This window comes from Myripristis murdjan, chromosome 6 (assembly GCF_902150065.1).
Source record: "Myripristis murdjan chromosome 6, fMyrMur1.1, whole genome shotgun sequence".
Lineage (NCBI taxonomy): Eukaryota > Metazoa > Chordata > Actinopteri > Holocentriformes > Holocentridae > Myripristis > Myripristis murdjan.
The window spans coordinates 34,591,222-34,609,140 of record NC_043985.1 but is presented as its reverse complement, the minus strand read 5'-3'; the positions used below and the strand labels follow the sequence as shown (position 1 = coordinate 34,609,140).

Below are 17,919 nucleotides of genomic sequence, written 5' to 3'. Positions count from 1 at the left end.
AAGTAGAAGTACTGTTCCTCTGCTGGTATGTGACTGCAGTAGAAGTAGAAGTACTGTTCCTCTGCTGGTATGTGACTGCAGTAGAAGTAGAAGTAGTGCAGTAAAAATGTCCTGCAGTAAAAGCTCGTGCTGATTCTATCCTCTTCTGTTTCTATGGATGATCCACAGACTGGGAGAGTCTGTGGATCTGTTCTAGTTTCACACGTCACCTGTTGGATGCTCTTAAAAAAATGTTAAAAAAGCAAATAAGGAACAAAACGTGGAATATGCTGTACACACTCAGAAGTATAAAAGCACATTCACATCAAAAATGTCAGAAATAATGACAAACACTAATGGGATTATTTCAAAATGTCTTCAAAAAAGTACTATTATTATTCAAAAAAAAAAAAAAAAAAAAAAAAAAAAAAAAAAAAGAATTTGGCATTTGCAAAGTTGCACCCTGCAAATGTTTGGTGTACACACACACACACACACACACTGCAAAAATGCGAAATCTTACCAAGATTATTTGTCTTATTTCAAGTCAAAAATGTCTTATTTCTAGTTAAAATATCTCATTACACTTAAAATAAGACATGATCACCTCAGAAGGAACTTGTTTTTAGACAATTTTCACTTGTTTCAAGTGAAAATTAGCTTGAAACAAGAAACAAATTTCTTACTTCTGTTACTTCTGAGGTGATCATGTCTTATTTTAAGTGTAATGAGATATTTTAACTAGAAATAAGACATTTTTGACTTGAAATAAGACAAATAATCTTGGTAAGATTTTGAGTTTTTGCAGTGCACACACACACACACACACACCCCCGTTCGTCCTGAATCAGCTGGTTTGTCGGGGCGTCCTGGCTGCGGTTTGGCCTCCGGCTGGAACCTGATAGATGTGACTTCCTGATGTGTGCGCTCGCGACTCCTCTCCTCCTTTGTTTTCCTCCTCATTAGGTTTAATTCACTGAAACGAGGCAACAAACTGTGATGTTTAAGCCCCGAACGCGGCACTTTAATGCGGCTCCGCCTGCACGCACATTCACACGTTCAGCCCCGCGGCCATATCCACCGCTGCCTCGCCGTCTCATGTCTCTCTTCCCTTCCTGAAATAACACACATTCATCAAGTCTGGCAGAGAGATGAAACCCTCCGAGGTGCAGATTGTCTCAAAATCTCCTCCGTCTCCTTGTCGCTCGGCTCGTTTCGTGTTGTGCTGCGCGAAGGCAGCCAAGAGCGCCGCTTCCCCGTATCTCTCCCTGCTGGCCCGACGCCTGAGCAGGCAGATAGGGAAATTATTCAAATTGAATCCCCACTTTCAGGTGGGAGAGTGAGGGGAGGAGGTGAGGGGAGAGGTGAGGGGAGAGGTGAGGGGAGGAGGTGCACAGAATACAGTCGAGCCGTCCTGTCGCAGGTATTAAAATTTCTTGGAAGATCAAGGCAGCGAGCGGAAGGCAGAGACACGTGAGGAGGAGGAGGAGGAGGAGGAGGGGGAGGAGGAGAAGGAGGAGGAGGAGGAGGAGGAGGAGGTTCAGCTTCCCCACCAGATCCTCCAGCTGCTTCTCTCTACGGGCAATTAAAGGGAGACATCCCTGTGTTCCCAGGGTGCCATGTTCCCCAGTTCTGCATATCTGCACTCGTCAGATCCTATGTTCCCAGGGTTCTATGTTCCCAGGGTGCTATGTTACAAGGTTTCTATGTTACAAGGTTCCTATGTTCCCAGGGTTCTATGTTCCCAGGGTGCTATGTTACAAGGTTTCTATGTTACAAGGTTCCTATGTTCCCAGGGTTCTATGTTACAAGGTTCCTATGTTCCCAGGGTGCTATGTTACAAGGTTCCGATGTTACAAGGTTCCTATGTTCCCAGAGTTCTATGTTCCCAGGGTGCTATGTTACAAGGTTCCTATGTTCCCAGGGTTCTATGTTCCCAGGGTGCTATGTTACAAGGTTCCTATGTTCCCAGGGTGCTATGTTACAAGGTTTCTATGTTACAAGGTTCCTATGTTCCCAGGGTGCTATGTTACAAGGTTCCTATGTTCCCAGGGTGCTATGTTACAAGGTTTCTATGTTACAAGGTTCCTATGTTCCCAGGGTGCTATGTTACAAGGTTCCGATGTTACAAGGTTCCTATGTTCCCAGGGTTCTATGTTCCCAGGGTGCTATGTTACAAGGTTCCTATGTTCCCAGGGTTCTATGTTCCCAGGGTGCTATGTTACAAGGTTCCTATGTTCCCAGGGTGCTATGTTACAAGGTTTCTATGTTACAAGGTTCCTATGTTCCCAGGGTGCTATGTTACAAGGTTCCTATGTTCCCAGGGTGCTATGTTACAAGGTTTCTATGTTACAAGGTTCCTATGTTCCCAGGGTGCTATGTTACAAGGTTCCGATGTTACAAGGTTCCTATGTTCCCAGGGTTCTATGTTCCCAGGGTGCTATGTTACAAGGTTCCTATGTTCCCAGGGTTCTATGTTCCCAGGGTGCTATGTTACAAGGTTCCTATGTTCCCAGGGTCCTATGTTACAAGGTTCCTATGTTCCCAGGGTCCTATGTTCCCAGGGTGCTATGTTACAAGGTTCCTATGTTACAAGGTTCCTATGTTCCCAGGGTGCTATGTTACAAGGTTCCTATGTTACAAGGTTCCTATGTTCCCAGGGTGCTATGTTACAAGGTTCCTATGTTACAAGGTTCCTATGTTCCCAGAGTGCTATGTTACAAGGTTCCTATGTTCCCAGGGTCCTATGTTCCCAGGGTCCTATGTTACAAGGTTCCTATGTTCCCAGGGTCCTATGTTAAAAGGTTCCTATGTTCCCAGGGTTCTATGTTACAAGGTTCCTATGTTACAAGGTTCCTATGTTCCCAGGGTGCCATGTTCCCCAGTTCTGCATATCTGCACTCGTCAGATCCTATGTTCCCAGGGTTCTATGTTCCCAGGGTGCTATGTTACAAGGTTCCTATGTTACAAGGTTCCTATGTTCCCAGGGTGCTATGTTACAAGGTTCCTATGTTACAAGGTTCCTATGTTCCCAGGGTTCTATGTTCCCAGGGTGCTATGTTACAAGGTTCCTATGTTCCCAGGGTTCTATGTTCCCAGGGTGCTATGTTACAAGGTTCCTATGTTACAAGGTTCCTATGTTCCCAGGGTGCTATGTTACAAGGTTCCTATGTTACAAGGTTCCTATGTTCCCAGGGTGCTATGTTACAAGGTTCCTATGTTACAAGGTTCCTATGTTCCCAGGGTGCTATGTTACAAGGTTCCTATGTTAAAAGGTTCCTATGTTCCCAGGGTGCTATGTTACAAGGTTCCTATGTTCCCAGGGTCCTATGTTACAAGGTTCCTATGTTCCCAGGGTGCTATGTTACAAGGTTCCTATGTTACAAGGTTCCTATGTTCCCAGGGTGCTATGTTACAAGGTTCCTATGTTACAAGGTTCCTATGTTCCCAGGGTGCTATGTTACAAGGTTCCTATGTTACAAGGTTCCTATGTTCCCAGGGTGCTATGTTACAAGGATCCTATGTTACAAGGTTCCTATGTTCCCAGAGTGCTATGTTACAAGGTTCCTATGTTCCCAGGGTCCTATGTTACAAGGTTCCTATGTTCCCAGGGTCCTATGTTAAAAGGTTCCTATGTTCCCAGGGTTCTATGTTACAAGGTTCCTATGTTACAAGGTTCCTATGTTCCCAGGGTGCCATGTTCCCCAGTTCTGCATATCTGCACTCGTCAGAACCTATGTTCCCAGGGTTCTATGTTCCCAGGGTGCTATGTTACAAGGTTCCTATGTTACAAGGTTCCTATGTTCCCAGGGTGCTATGTTACAAGGTTCCTATGTTACATGGTTCCTATGTTCCCAGGGTTCTATGTTCCCAGGGTGCTATGTTACAAGGTTCCTATGTTCCCAGGGTTCTATGTTCCCAGGGTGCTATGATACAAGGTTCCTATGTTACAAGGTTCCTATGTTCCCAGGGTGCTATGTTACAAGGTTCCTATGTTAAAAGGTTCCTATGTTCCCAGGGTGCTATGTTACAAGGTTCCTATGTTCCCAGGGTGCTATGTTACAAGGTTCCTATGTTCCCAGGGTCCTATGTTAAAAGGTTCCTATGTTCCCAGGGTTCTATGTTACAAGGTTCCCATGTTACAAGGTTCCTATGTTCCCAGGGTCCTGTGTTACAAGGTTCCCATGTTACAAGGTTCCTATGTTCCCAGGGTCCTGTGTTACAAGGTTCCTATATTCCCAGTGTGCTATGTTCCCAGGGTTCTATGTTACAAGGTTCCTATGTTCCCAGGGTCCTGTGTTACAAGGTTCCTATATTCCCAGTGTGCTATGTTCCCAGGGTTCTATGTTACAAGGTTCCCATGTTACAAGGTGCCTATGTTCCCAGGGTCCTATGTTACAAGGGCCCTATGTTACAGGGTTCCTATGTTCCCAGGGTGCTATGTTACAAGGTTCCTATGTTCCCAAGGTTCCTATGTTCCCAGGGTCCTTTGTTCCCAGGGTGCTATGTTACAAGGTTCCTATGTTCCCAGGGTCCTGTGTTCCCAGGATCCCATGTTACAAGGTTCCTATGTTCCCAGGGTGCTATGTTACAAGGTTCCTATGTTCCCAGGGTCCTGTGTTCCCAGGATCCCATGTTACAAGGTTCCTATGTTCCCAGGGTCCTATGTTACAAGGTTCCTATGTTCCCAGGGTCCTATTTTACAAGGTTCCTATGTCCCCAGGATCCTGTGTTCTCAGGGTTCTATGTTGAACACTGAGCTGTGGAACATAAGACCCTGAGAACGAAGCCAGATTCCCGGCTAAAGAACACAGAACTGACTGGTTTGTCTTTCTTTGTGTGTCAGACTCTCTCTCTCTCTCTCTCTCTGTGTGTGTGTGTGTGTGTGTGTGTGTGTGCTGTAGGAAACCCTCAGCAGAGAGCTCTGCTTCCTGTGAGACGGCACAGAGAAACACCTGATATCAGCCTGTTACCTTCACCTGTATCACTGCCAGCCTGCAACACGTTACTGTCCTGAGTGTAGACAGCATCGCCTCGATAAACTAGAAAAATGAGAAACCATAATTTGCAATAAACACAAGAAATGGCTCTAATGTTGGGAAACCTTTAGTTCCCTGCAGGATGTGATGGTTTGTTGACGTGGAGGATGTGGAGGACAGGCCAAACGCAGAGGAGCTCTGAGGAGCTGAGGGTGAACGCTGCAGCCTCGTCCTCAGCTCGCTCTCTGAGGCCGAGCGGCCAACACAAGAAACTCTTCAGCCACAAGCAGTTTACCGAGCGAGTCGGGGATTACAGCCGGACACAAAGAGCGGAGAGCAGCCGGGGGGGGGCGGAGCAATTTTTAGAGTCAAGGATTACTGGGATTGGGCCCCCGCTACCTCTTAGATAGCAAAAAGGAACTGAAATTTGTGGAAATTCAGCGTCCATCTCTCGACACCTCAGACCGTTTTCCTTCCACTTAATCCTGAAACAGCGGCTGGTGAATACAGAAGAGGCTCAGTGGCTCTGCAGAGCACAGAGGAGAGCAGATTATGTTCCCTCCTGAGGTCCTGTGCTCCAGGTCTGCCCTCTTCTTCATCAGACCCAACAAAGTCAAACCGAGACTGAAGGTGAAATGCAGAGGAATTAATCTGTTTTTTTTTTTCTGCTTGTACTAATTGTTTAGCTGGTGTGCAGAGAGGATTTGTGTTTTTCAGGCTCTGCCTCCTGAGAGACGCTGAGCTGGAGAAGGTTTTCAGCTCAGGGTTTCACGCCTCTCACCAGCAAACAAGGACCAAGTTTAAGTTTCAGCAGAAGACGGCTGCTGCGACCTGCTGGTGGCAGCATCGTCTGGAAAAAACACCTGGGAAGAGCACCAACTCCTGTTTATACCGACAGAGGCTCCGCCTACTCCAGGTAACAACAATTTACAATCAATTAACTCGTCAGCGATTTATCCATGAACCAATAGACAACCTTTATACTTTATACTTTATACAACAGAAAAACATGACCAAACATGTTACAAGAGTACATGTGATCTCAGACTGCGCTAACACCTTCAAACCCCCCACACCTGGACCACACCTGGACCACATCTGGACCACACCTGGAAACTAACTGGACACCTGGACCACACCTGAACACCTGGACCACACCTGGACACCTGGAGCACACCTAGCACACTCCCCCAGGACCATGACCATAAAAGGAGTCCCATGGGGCGGGGACTGGTCTGGCAGGTGCTGGGTCCTGCCTGACGGCCAGGTGCAGTCTGCAGGACAGGTGTGAAACTCTGGAGGAATCTATAGTAGTGTGTATTTTTATTTTATTTTTTAATTGAAAATATTTTTCATATTTTTATATATTCTTTACATTTCAGTTCCCCCATTTCAACCTCTTCTTTTACTTTGTTTTAAATGTTTGTTTTTTTTTTAATTTATTTTTTTAATATGATTTTATTGAAGGACCCACACGGACAGTCCAATCAGTCGAGCTGTGGTCTTTCATTTCTCCTCTTTATTTACAACGTGCAGTGTGAACACACACACACACACACACACACACACACACACACACACTGAAGTTGAGCTAACAGGCAGGAAGCTAAAATAATAATAATAACAACAATAAAAATAATGTTAATAATTATTATAAAAAAAGATTCAAAGAACCTCTGAAAGGTGTTTCCACTTTAAACCCCAACAGACGCCTGGACTCGAGTGTGTGTTCCAGTTTCCTTTGACTGCGGATTATTTCCCCTCCCTTTCATTTTCTTTTTTATATTTCTTTATGTGTGTGTGTGTGTGTGTGTGTGTGTGTTCCCTTTGGTCATCTTGTTGTTTATTTGTGCTGTTTAATTGTATTAGGTGGCTTTGGGCCGGGGATAATGTGCTGTTTTAAATGTGTTGTTGTTGTTTGGTCCCACAGAAGATTGGGCGCCACAGCGAACAGCAATCTGGAGCAACCTCAACTCTGATAAATGAAAATAAATAAAATAAAAACCTCTGAACTCAACCTTCAGCACACCAGAAGAGGCTGAGGAAGAATACGGAGTGTGTTTTTTCTTCTTCTTTTCTGTGCTGCCTTGATTGAGGGAAACTCAAACTGCCTTGACGGGGAAGTCAGCCTTGAAAGTAAATGAAAAATGAAATGAAAAACGCGGCTTTATGGAAGCTCTTCAGCGCTCAGCTGAGGCCTTGATTCAATAAGAGAGAGGTAAACGCCGAGCCGCACGAGCCGCAGCAGCTAAATCACCAATAATCCTCTTTATTCAAAGTGCTAATAAAGCAGGTGGAGGCCGGGGAGCCGGGCCGGGGAGGGCCAGGGAGGGCTGGGGAGCCGGGGAGCGGGGCCGGGATGGCGGGCCGGGGAGGGCTGGGGAGCCGGGGCGGGGCGGGGCAAGTGGACCGGTCTGCCGCTGAGGCCTCAGCACCCAAAACACCAAACTGCAGTTTCCAGAGGGAAAACGTCCGGCGTTCAAACGGCAAAAACCCCAAACCCTGCAGGATGAAGCCAGGACATCTGCCCTGCCGCTGCACACCAATCAGAGGAGAGGGGGGCGGCGTATCGTTTCCATGGCAACAACACTTTTTTTTTCCATCACTGTTTCTGTTAGTTTCCTGTAGCAGCTCCGTGCTGCCTTCACTGGAACCACCAGCTCAGGAAAATGCAGCTCTGGCTTCTTCTTATTGAAAACATTCATTTCTCCCGAGGTCACGCCAGGTTATCGCCATGGTTACACATTTACATGAAGGATAGTCCACTGTCAGACTTCCTGAAAACACAGCTCAGCATCCTCCACACACACACACACACACACACACACACACTGTTGTGTGGAAGGTAAACAGAGGTGCAGGGACGGTTTTTGCTATGGGCAATGTGGGCAACCGCCCAGGGCGCAATCTACTTGGGGGCGCACAAGCGCCGTCCAAAAAAAAAAAAAAAAAAAGTGCGTCCGCCAAAAAAAAAAAAAAAAAAAAAAAAAAAAATAGTTTCTAGACTAATATCGCTCATTTCCATGTCAAGTCGGTGCAGTGGGCGCTAAGGCGCCCCTACTATCACGTCAACTTGCTGCTGAGAGTCATGTATACAGGTCGTGCGTGTCAGAAGAAAAGGCAAGGGGGAGGGGGGCGCGGGGGATCAACTTGCGACTGCAGAGGCTGTGCGCAGGTTGTGAGTCTCAGGAAAAGCAAAGGGGAGGGGGGCGGGGGATAGACTAACCTCTGATATGAAAGATCCCAGGCCAAACAACACAAACTGCTGCTTCCAAATAAATTGTATTTCATTCATAAAATTAATATAGACCCCTTATAGCTACATGTAATTTATTGGGTTATGTGAAAATGCCAAACAACAACAACAACAACAAAAAGTCAATGGAGTATCATGGACAAAAGGCCAAAAAAAACATCAGGTGCCCAGTTCAGAAAGAGAAGGAGAGAAGAAGAGGAGAAACGTTCAAAAGATAAAGGTATGCAAGTCTCTATGCGTGACGTTAATTGTGCATGTAATGAAACAGTAGCCTATACCCTATTTATTAGCCTCTTGCTAATATGTTGCCACTTAGCCACAGAAGTTGTTTTTTTTTTTTTTTTTTTTTTTTTGGTTTTTAGTTTTGCTGAACTAGCAACTATTAGAATTTTAGGCATCATGTCATGGAATTAATTTCACCCATAGGCTAGTTTGTGTTTGCAACACAACAAGTGCAAGTTCACATTGGCCTGTTAGTCTGTGGATTTGGTAAACAATACGTCCTGACTGTGGAATTTTTAATTTTTTTTGCTATACGTGGGTCTATGGTAACCTAAATAACTTCCTTTGTAATAATAACTGTGTTATTCTTAGTTAATAGGATGTTAACAAATGATAGGCCTGATGTGGTGGGGGTGGGGGGGTGGGGGACGGTTCGCCCAGGGCACAAAACTAGCCAGGACCGCCTCTGCAGAGGTGACTGTATCTATCAGGATGAATCAGAGGAAAGAGCGGCAGCTGGGACAGCAGGGAGTGACCTCTCATAGAAACACACTCTATAGAACTGTACGACATAGATCTGGATGAACAGACTCTATCTAACACAGATGAAGCTGGAGAAGCAGAATCTATAGAACACTATAATGTAGATCTAGATGAAACAGACTATATAACAGAATAACAGATGAAACAGACTAACACACGTAGATCTAGAGAAAGAGACTCTAACTCACACAGTTCTAGGGAAACAGACGTATATAACAGTTTAACGTAGATATAGATGAAACAGATCCTCCCTCCCGTAGTTCCCGCTGTATTAACTTTTCCAGATCGTCAGCCAGCAGCAGGACGCCCCGAGGTGAAACACATGAATATGGAAAAAAGGCCGAACACGCGTAAAAAATGCGTTGACCATATTTGGAGCGAGATAACGAGGTGAGGAACCCCTAACGACGGCGTCAGCGAGCACACTTCCTGCTGACAAAGAGCTCCACAACGACGGGAAGACCTCTCACTCTGCTGACGAGCGGAGAGGAAGATGAAGATGAAGAGAGCGAGATAATGAGGGGAGAAAACACAGGAAGGAAGGATGAGGGTTAATGAGAGTCGACCTGAGGAAGAGCAGCGAGGAAGAGGAGGACCAAAGAGGAAGGAGGAGGAGGAAGTGCAGACAGATGGAGAGCGCAGCACCGCCAGAACATCAAGAAACCAGTGACGGTCCAAAGAGCTGCTCTTCTCTTCTTCTTCTTCTTTGAATTCCACCTGAATCACCTCCACCTCTCCCTGCCTCTTTATTTATTTTATTTTATTTTACTATTTGTTTTTAATTTTTTTATTTCTCTACACCATTCCATCCAGACCATTTGCTGCCACCATATAAATATAAAGTTAGGATTTATTGACTGTAACTGAGGGCTGTTCTCTCATTGGTCAGTTTTCATTATGTCAAACTCAGAGCATTTAAAAACGTGACAGCGCTGGATCCTGATTGGCCGACAGCAGCGGGAAGTAAACCTGTTGAGTGGAGACTTCCCAGGTAAAACGCTGCTGACTGGCCTGATTGGACGGATTTCAGCGACTCTTTAGAGAGCGAGCCAATCAGGACTGAATGTGGAGTTGGTCTGAAAGTGTCTGGAAGCAGGAGGGAGTTTTGAAAATGTGATCACTTTAAATGTAACCACGGAAACCAAATCAACCATTAACGTCTTCATTAAACATCTGAGATTAAGTATGAATTTAAAACAATCTAAGTCCAGCAATACAGCCCCTTTATAATGCCACAAATACCATCCAGTAGCTTCTATTCTATTCTATTCTATTCTGTTCTATTATGTAGCAGAAGAATTTGTGAGTATCAGGGCTGTTGATGATGAATATGATGTTGATGATGATGAAGATGATGATGAAGATGAAGATGATGATGATAAGGTCTCTCACCGTTGAAGTTGACGGCCCGGATGTGTGCCAGCAGCTCCTTGCCGTCGATGTTGGCCATGCGCGGGCAGAGGCCAGGCGCGCCGCCGCAGAGCTCGCGGTGCATGCGGTGCAGAGCGTGCGCCATGGCGTAGACGGCGTCCATCACAAACTGCACCTTCCCCTCCTGCTCGTAGGAGGAGTCCCGGCCCACCTTCTCCAGCCCTGCAGGAGGGAGGGAGGGAGAGGGGGGGTTAACCTGAGCTCAGAGTGTGTGTGTGTGTGTACAAATCCCAGATCAGCCGTCAGCTGACAGGGCGCTGCTGTACATGTCATTAGCCGCAGCTCCACTGGCCACTTTGACTTTTATTTTGACTAAAAAATAAAAAAAATGAAATAACAACCAGAGCAACAGGAAGCAGCTGCTCCACAATCAACAATATTAATGCAACTTCCAGATTCACTTCAGATAATAAAAAAATTTTCACACAAGAAGAAAACAACGAGGTGCACATTCTCCTCTTCCTCTTCTTCTTCTTCTTTGGAATTTTGTCCAAACACATTAATATCCGTTCATATTCATAATTAATATTAAAACATTGATATCACTGTTGCAAGGCTCCATTCTTCATAGTTCACCACTGCAGCAGTGCAGAGTGATCACATACGCTGATGATGTTTTCTTGTATATTGACTTTCATCACAGCCAATAAGATCCAGTCATGTGATCATCAGTCGACACACATTAAACTGGATGTCAGAGCAGAGTTTATTAGATCCACATCGCTCAGCATGGCCCGCAATAATCTCATAAGATCGCTGAAATCTTTTCTTATTTTGGTCGGTTTGCAGAGAGTAAAGCCCAGTACTGGACAGCCAGGGCTACTGCTTCTCTTTCTTATTTAATTTGTTTTTTTAAAAAAAAAAAAAATGACAGTCAGCTGAATGTCAGCTGAATTTCCCCTTAAGAAGCCCCACAGTCAGAAAATGTAATGGCAAAACAAGTCAGACAGTAAATATTAAAAAGTCACGTATCGTTTTCAGCCGCCAGCATGTTACAGTCATTTTAGTTTTAACCCTTTAGACTTGGATTGTCCCTTAAATTTCCTGATTAATCAAAGTCAAAAGTCAAAGTCAAAGATGCTTTATTGTCATTGTCAAATTGTCAAATTTAATGAGGGTGTTGGAGCTGTGGGTGGCAACACAGTCGCCTTGTTCCAGCTCCAAGTTAGAAAAAAAAGAACCCAGATAATAAAATAACTAAAGTGAAATATTCAAACCAAGATGCTGTTGTTTTATGGCTGCACACATTTCCACATTGAACATATTTCCCTGGAATTCAGCAGCATGTTTGGGATCTTGGCCGGAATTTCAAAATAAAGGTCTGTGGGTTTGATTGAAGCTTGGCGGCGTGGCGATGAGCCCGGCTCTGGGACCGGCAGGTGGCGGTGAAATCGTCTCCATGGGAAACGCTGGATGTCACGCAAAGCTGCCCCCTGAATTATCCCCTTGTTTTCTCCTGCAACAAGGTCAATAATCTGCCAGTGGGATGAGATAATCTGAGATAATCCCACCTGTTTCCAACGCTAATCAACTTGTTTCCAGAATTTGTCTTGAATCAAGCGTCATGTTCTCGATCCCAGTGGCTGATCTGCCTCGTTCTGCCTGTTTCAACACATTTAGACTTCCCAGGCTCAGGTGAAACTGCACTGGAAACAACATCACCTCAGATTAATCCAGGGCAGGAGGCGGTCCACGCTCGGTGTGTGCTGTGGTTCTCGTGTCTTGGTTCTCACAGCCAGTAAGAAGACAGACCACAGTCTTTAAACTCCACAGCCGACGTCCTCAAATCTCCCAGAGGACGTTAAAAATGTTTTTTTTAAAAAAACATCTCCAGGACGAGAGTTCAACAGGCCGCAGCGTCGCTGAGATCACAGATTCCAGATCTGCTGCTCAAACAGACGAGACGTGTGGACGTTCATTATCACAGAAGAAAAAAACTGCCAAACAAAAAGACAAAAACCCCTGAGACGTCCAGCAGGTAGAGCTGCTGCCTGTTTATCAGGATTCTGCTTCACATTTGTCTGCAGTGTTTAAACAGACCACTTCCCGCCTCCGTGTGTTTTTATTTTTTATAAAAAGGTTAAAATATTGTCCTTGCTGCAGGTCAGGAAAGGAGCCGGCAAAGCCCGGCGAGCGTGTAGAACCAGGCCCGTTTCCTCTCACTGAGCCATTAACATAAAAAAATACAGCGGCTCCATCTCATTAGCGCTGATGAAATAACTCACAGGAGAAGGCGTCCTAATCTTTTATTTGAAAACTCAGCAAGTCCCTCAATTTTTTTTTAGTGAGTAATTACCATTATTAAAGAGGCTGTGCTGCTCTGCTGTGCCGGCGGCGGCGGCGGCGAGCGGAGGGGCCGCAGGACCGGACCCTCCATCAGCCGACCAGCCTCCTCTGGATTAATAGGAACTTAGAAATGAAATCCAATTTAATTTTAATGTCAGGCGGGCGGCGGGGAGCCGAGCGAGGGGAGACATTTGCTCCGGCAGTAAAGACTGATTACACGTCTGTTCTGACATAATGAATGGAGCTCGAGACACCGAGGCTCACACACACACACACACACACACACAGAGAGAGAGAGAGAGAGAGAGGAGCGCTGTGTGTGTGAGAGCGTGTGTGTGTGTGTGTGTGTGTGTGTGTGTGTGAGCCTCAGCTCCTCTCACATGCTGAAACCTGAATCTGAGCCTCTCTTGATCTGGTTGAGTCACATGACTCTCACAAAAGATTATTTTATTGTCATTTTTATTTCATTTTGCGTTTTTGTTTTCAATTTCATTTCAGTTTTAGTTTGTTCTGAAAGCGGTTTGCTGGCTTAGTTTCTTTTTTTCATTAGTTTCAGTGTTAGTTTTAGTCATTTTTTTCTAACATGGGCTGTTTGTCATGGCTGGTCATAAAGTGTGATAAAAAAAAATGTAAAAAGCGTCTTCACTTTGAGGACCGATGGACGACCAAATTAACGGACAGAGATGGAGACAGACTCATTTTAGTTTTGTTTCATTTTGATGCGAGGCAGAAGAAACTCTTCATCAGGCTGAGCGGGTCGCATCACGGCGCTGACATGCAGCTCCATCACCGCCGCAGCGCTGACAGGGACAAACCTGATTGGCTGTCGGCACGGCGACTCGCTCTGCCTCCGTGTCCCCGCCAAACTTCTGTTTCAGTTAGAGCTCAACCACAAAGTGACCGGAGCTCAACCGGCCAGCTGTGGAAACATCAGCCTGAGCAGATTCACACGGACAGGCAGTGAGCAGCAGACTGCCACAACAACAACAACAACAACAACAACAACAACAACAACAACAACGACAATCATGATGATGATGATGTTCTCTGTCACCTCAAACGGTTCTGAGTGAGTCAGAGGACAGATGTTTGTCTTTGTGAGGACAGATGTTGATCAGGAAGTGTTCATGGAGTCAAAAGCTCGTATCGGCTGCAGTGATGAGGAGTGTGAAGGCAGAGCCAGCACCACACCGCGCCGACGTCAGGTCCCGTATCTCGCCGCAGCGTGAAATAGAGCCGCCGCTCCACCAGAGGAAAGTCTGTGTGTTTGACCCGTCCCTCCTTCTGTCGCCCCCTGCAGGCCACGCCACGTCACTGCTCTTTCATACGACCTCCTGGGCTCCACACAGCGCCACACTGACACGCTGCCCCCTGCTGGCCGGGCGGATGAACAAAATGTGTGACTAAATCTTCTCCAGCCGCCGGTTTCCTTCGCTCAGAGCGCCAGAGTTAAAATTCAAGGTTGATTCGTTGTGATTTCACTGAGCAGCGATCCTGCTGACGCTGCACTCACACTGAACTGCCACTGAAATTAAAGAGAGTTCAGACGAACTAAAATATGAAATAGTACAAAACTAAAAACTAAGAGGTGAACTAAAGAACTATTTCAGGTGCAAAATGTAAGTTATTAGCAGCGATGGGGAGCTGCAGTGTGTTCAGTGCAGTCAGGAATATAAACATACAAATGATATAAATAGGATTTGGACACTTATGGTAGGAAATCCAGCTGTTTAAAATGTTAAAAGGTCCAGTAACAAACAGGAAGGTCCACATGTGGAGCTGCAGAGAGCAGAGAGCTGCTCAGCGGCGTCTGATGGCCCAGCTGACTGAGGCCATGAGATTACAGATTACAGATCAAACAGCCTGCAGCCGCCGCGCTCTAATTAAAAGTCAGAGGAGAAAAATTAGCAGGCGGCAGATGGGAGGCGTCCGGCGGACAGAGATTCATGCGGCGTGAGGAGAATAGCGACGCTCTGCCTCACATCTGCCTCCAAAACACAAATCTGCATCCGAGCTGCAGTCTCCTCTTTTCCCTCCAGCGAGGCCAATAATCCACCAGCAGGATCAGATTATCTCACCGGGCAACTTGCCTCCAGATTTTTTCTTCTTTCTGGATCCTCTGCCTCTGATTCTACCTCATTTCATCTCATCCCACTGGCAGATTTGGTTTTTAACTTTGTCTGAAGAAAAACCAGACTTACGGCGGCGTGTTCGGGCCGCTGTCAGGGAGAAACATGGAGCTGCAGGAGGAACATCCTGAGGAAAAAACTTCAACATTAAAGAGGTAAATTTACAAGAAAAAAACTCACAAATTTAAAGGAAAAAAAAAATCTGAGATTCAAGTTACAAATTTGTGAAAAAAAACTTGCTTGTAAATTTCTGATTTTTTTTTATCACAATTTTTTGACTTCATATTCTGAGAATTTTCCACTTTTTCTCATTAATTTGAGAGTTTTTTCCTCATAAATTTTTCTTGTGAATCTACAAATTTAATCTGGTAAATTCTGAGTTTTTTCTCGGGATATCCCCCCTCCTCCCGGCCGGGTGGCCCCGACACGCCGTCCTTCATTACAGACCGAGGGACTTCAGATGGATTTCTGTGAACAATGATTATCACCGCGGCTCGACGTGACTAAAGACTGATGAGTCCAATATCACATAATTGACTCGTTAAGGACGGAGTTAATTGGACGTTATCGTCGGCGAGCCGGAGTGTCGCTCTCTGACAGATAATCCCACAAACAATGTCTCTCTGTTTCCGCTCGTTAAGAAATTAAATGATTATCGAGTCTGTAAACCATCAGAGGAGGCGCTGCTCACACCGACCGGACGGTTTTACCACCGCCTGTCTGTCTGCCTGTCTGTCTGCCTGACTGTCTGTCTGTCTGTCTGTCTGCCCGTCTGTCTATCTATCTGTCTGTCTGTCTGCCTGCCTGTCTATCTGTCTGCCTACCCGTCTGTCTGTCTGTCTGCCTGCCTGTCTGTCTGTCTGTCTGCCCATCTGTCTGTCTGTCTGCCCAACTGTGTCTGTCTGTTTGCCTGCCCGTCTGTCTGCCTGCCTGTCTGTCTGTCTGCCCGTCTGTCTGCCCGCCTGTCTGTCTGCCTGTCTGTCTGCCTGTCTGTCTGCCTGCCTGTCTGTCTGTCTGTCTGTCTGTCTGTCTGTCTGTCTGCCTGTCTGCCTGTCTGTCTGTCTGTCTGTCTGTCTGCCCGTCTGTCTGTCTGCCTGTCTGTCTGTCTGTCTGTCTGTCTGCCTGTCTGTCTGCCCGTCTGTCTGTCTGCCTGTCTGTCTGCCTGTCTGTCTATCTGTCTATCTGTCTGTCTGCCTGTCTGTCTGCCCGGCTGTCTGCGTGTCTGTCTCTCTGTCTGCCCGTCTGTCTGTCTGTCTGTCTGTCTGTCTGTCTGTCTGTCTGTCTGTCTGTCTGCCTGTCTGTCTGTCTGTCTGTCTGTCTGTCTGCCTGTCTGTCTGTCTGCCCGTCTGTCTATCTGTCTGTCTGTCTATCTGTCTGTCTGTCTGTCTGTCTGTCTGCCTGTCTGCGGCTCACAGCTGATAAAGATGAAGGTGAGATGTGGAATATCTGCTTCCCTAATTAATAAGATATGCAAATGTCTCCCTGGAATTTGCATATGGAGGGAAATAAACAGCCTGGAGGAGCTCGGCGGGAAGCTTTAATATCCTCTTGATCTGTACTAACAGTTTCCCCTCGCAGGATGTGTGTGTGTGTGTGTGTGTGTGTGTGTGTGTGTGTGTGTGAGGGAAGCAGAACACACCTCTGGATTCTCCTCCTGAGCTGACAGTTGGAAAAAGTGTCGAAACTTTAAAGAAACATTACAATTAAAATTCACATTTAACAGCTTTTATCCAAAGTGACGCACATACAAGGTTTTTAAGCAGCAGGCGGAGCTGCAGGGCACATACGAGAGGTCAGCGCTGAGAGCGAGGCCCGGGCAGCCGTCGGGTCGGGTTGGGTCGGGGTTCGGGTCGGGCTCGGTCGCTGACCGTGCATTAAATAGTTCCATCAGTTTCTGAAGCTTCTTGTGAAAAAACACAGAAAGTGAAAGCTTTGACGGAGTCGGTGTCAGAGCTGCTGTGACACGTCAGGGCGTATTTATTCTTAAACGTGCGCCAGTTTCAGAGAAAAAACACAGACTTGGTGTTCAAAGGCCTGAATGTCGACTTTAGAGCCAAACCCACGTCCAAACTCAGTGGACGTCCCACCTTCAGACACACATTTAGGAATGATGTTATTTAACTTTAACTTCAATAAAGTTTCAGTCACTTTATTCAGACAGACTTTTTTTAATTTGCTGTGAACTGAAGCCGGAACAGAAGCCCAGGCCGGCTCTGCTCCACCCGTCCTCTGAATCCGGCCGCCGCCGCCACAGAGCTGTGGTTCTGACGGCAAAACACTGAGACGAGTCTGACACAAAGAAAAGGACAAGCAGCCATTTCCTGCTCCCCAGAGGAATGCAGACAGAAAGAGCACTCTCCGAAATGATCCTGAGTGCTGCACACTGAACAGCCACCCCCAACACACACACACACACACACACACACACACACTGCCAGCGCTGCCTCAAATCAGCACAGAGCCGTTACAGAGCAGGAGAGAGAGGCTCAGGGAGGGGCGAGTGAGCGAGCGAGCAGCCTGCAGCTCGGACGCCCCGACGCCCCGACGCGAGGCTCACCTGTCCGGGGAGCGAGCGGCTTGTTTTGAACAGAGAGGGAAAACAAAGAGGTGAAGAAGAAGAAGAGCTGCAACAGGCGGGAAAACAAAGAGGTGAAGAAGAAGAAGAGCTGCAACAGGCGGGAAAAAAAAGAGGTGAAGAAGAAGAAGAGCTGCAACAGGCGGAACAAGGAGCTCGTCAGCCTGATCAGCAAGGCAGATCAAATATTGATCAAATATTGATCAAATATTGATGATGTGGCTCTGCTCGGGGCTCCAGGTGGAGGGAAGTGATGCTGCAGCCCGCTGCTCGAGCCCAGGGTTTACAGACCGGCTGAATGTTTACGGCTGTTACCGTGGCAACGTGAACCACGCGGACACGCTCTGATTTGCCGTGAACCAAAGGCCCACGCCGACTGCACCCGTTCTGTTTCCATGGTGACGTCACATCCGGATTCAGCGCGGCGTGCAGGAAAACCTCAGAGCTCGACCCGCCCCGACGCCAACGAGAAGCCTGCTGCACATCTGTAACCGCGGCGGCAGCGACGGCCTGTTTTCT

The 17,919-nt window shown here is 46.6% G+C and overlaps 1 protein-coding gene across 1 annotated transcript in view; it reads right to left on the bottom strand.

The window, feature by feature from the left end:
- Positions 1–17,919, bottom strand: part of LOC115361034 (metabotropic glutamate receptor 8-like) — a 54,229-nt gene that overhangs the window by 24,145 nt on the left and 12,165 nt on the right. Inside the window, exon 4 of the mRNA XM_030054269.1 lies at positions 10,372–10,572. Within this exon, the coding sequence (XP_029910129.1) occupies positions 10,372–10,572 (201 nt within the window). The remainder of the gene's footprint in view (positions 1–10,371; positions 10,573–17,919) is intronic.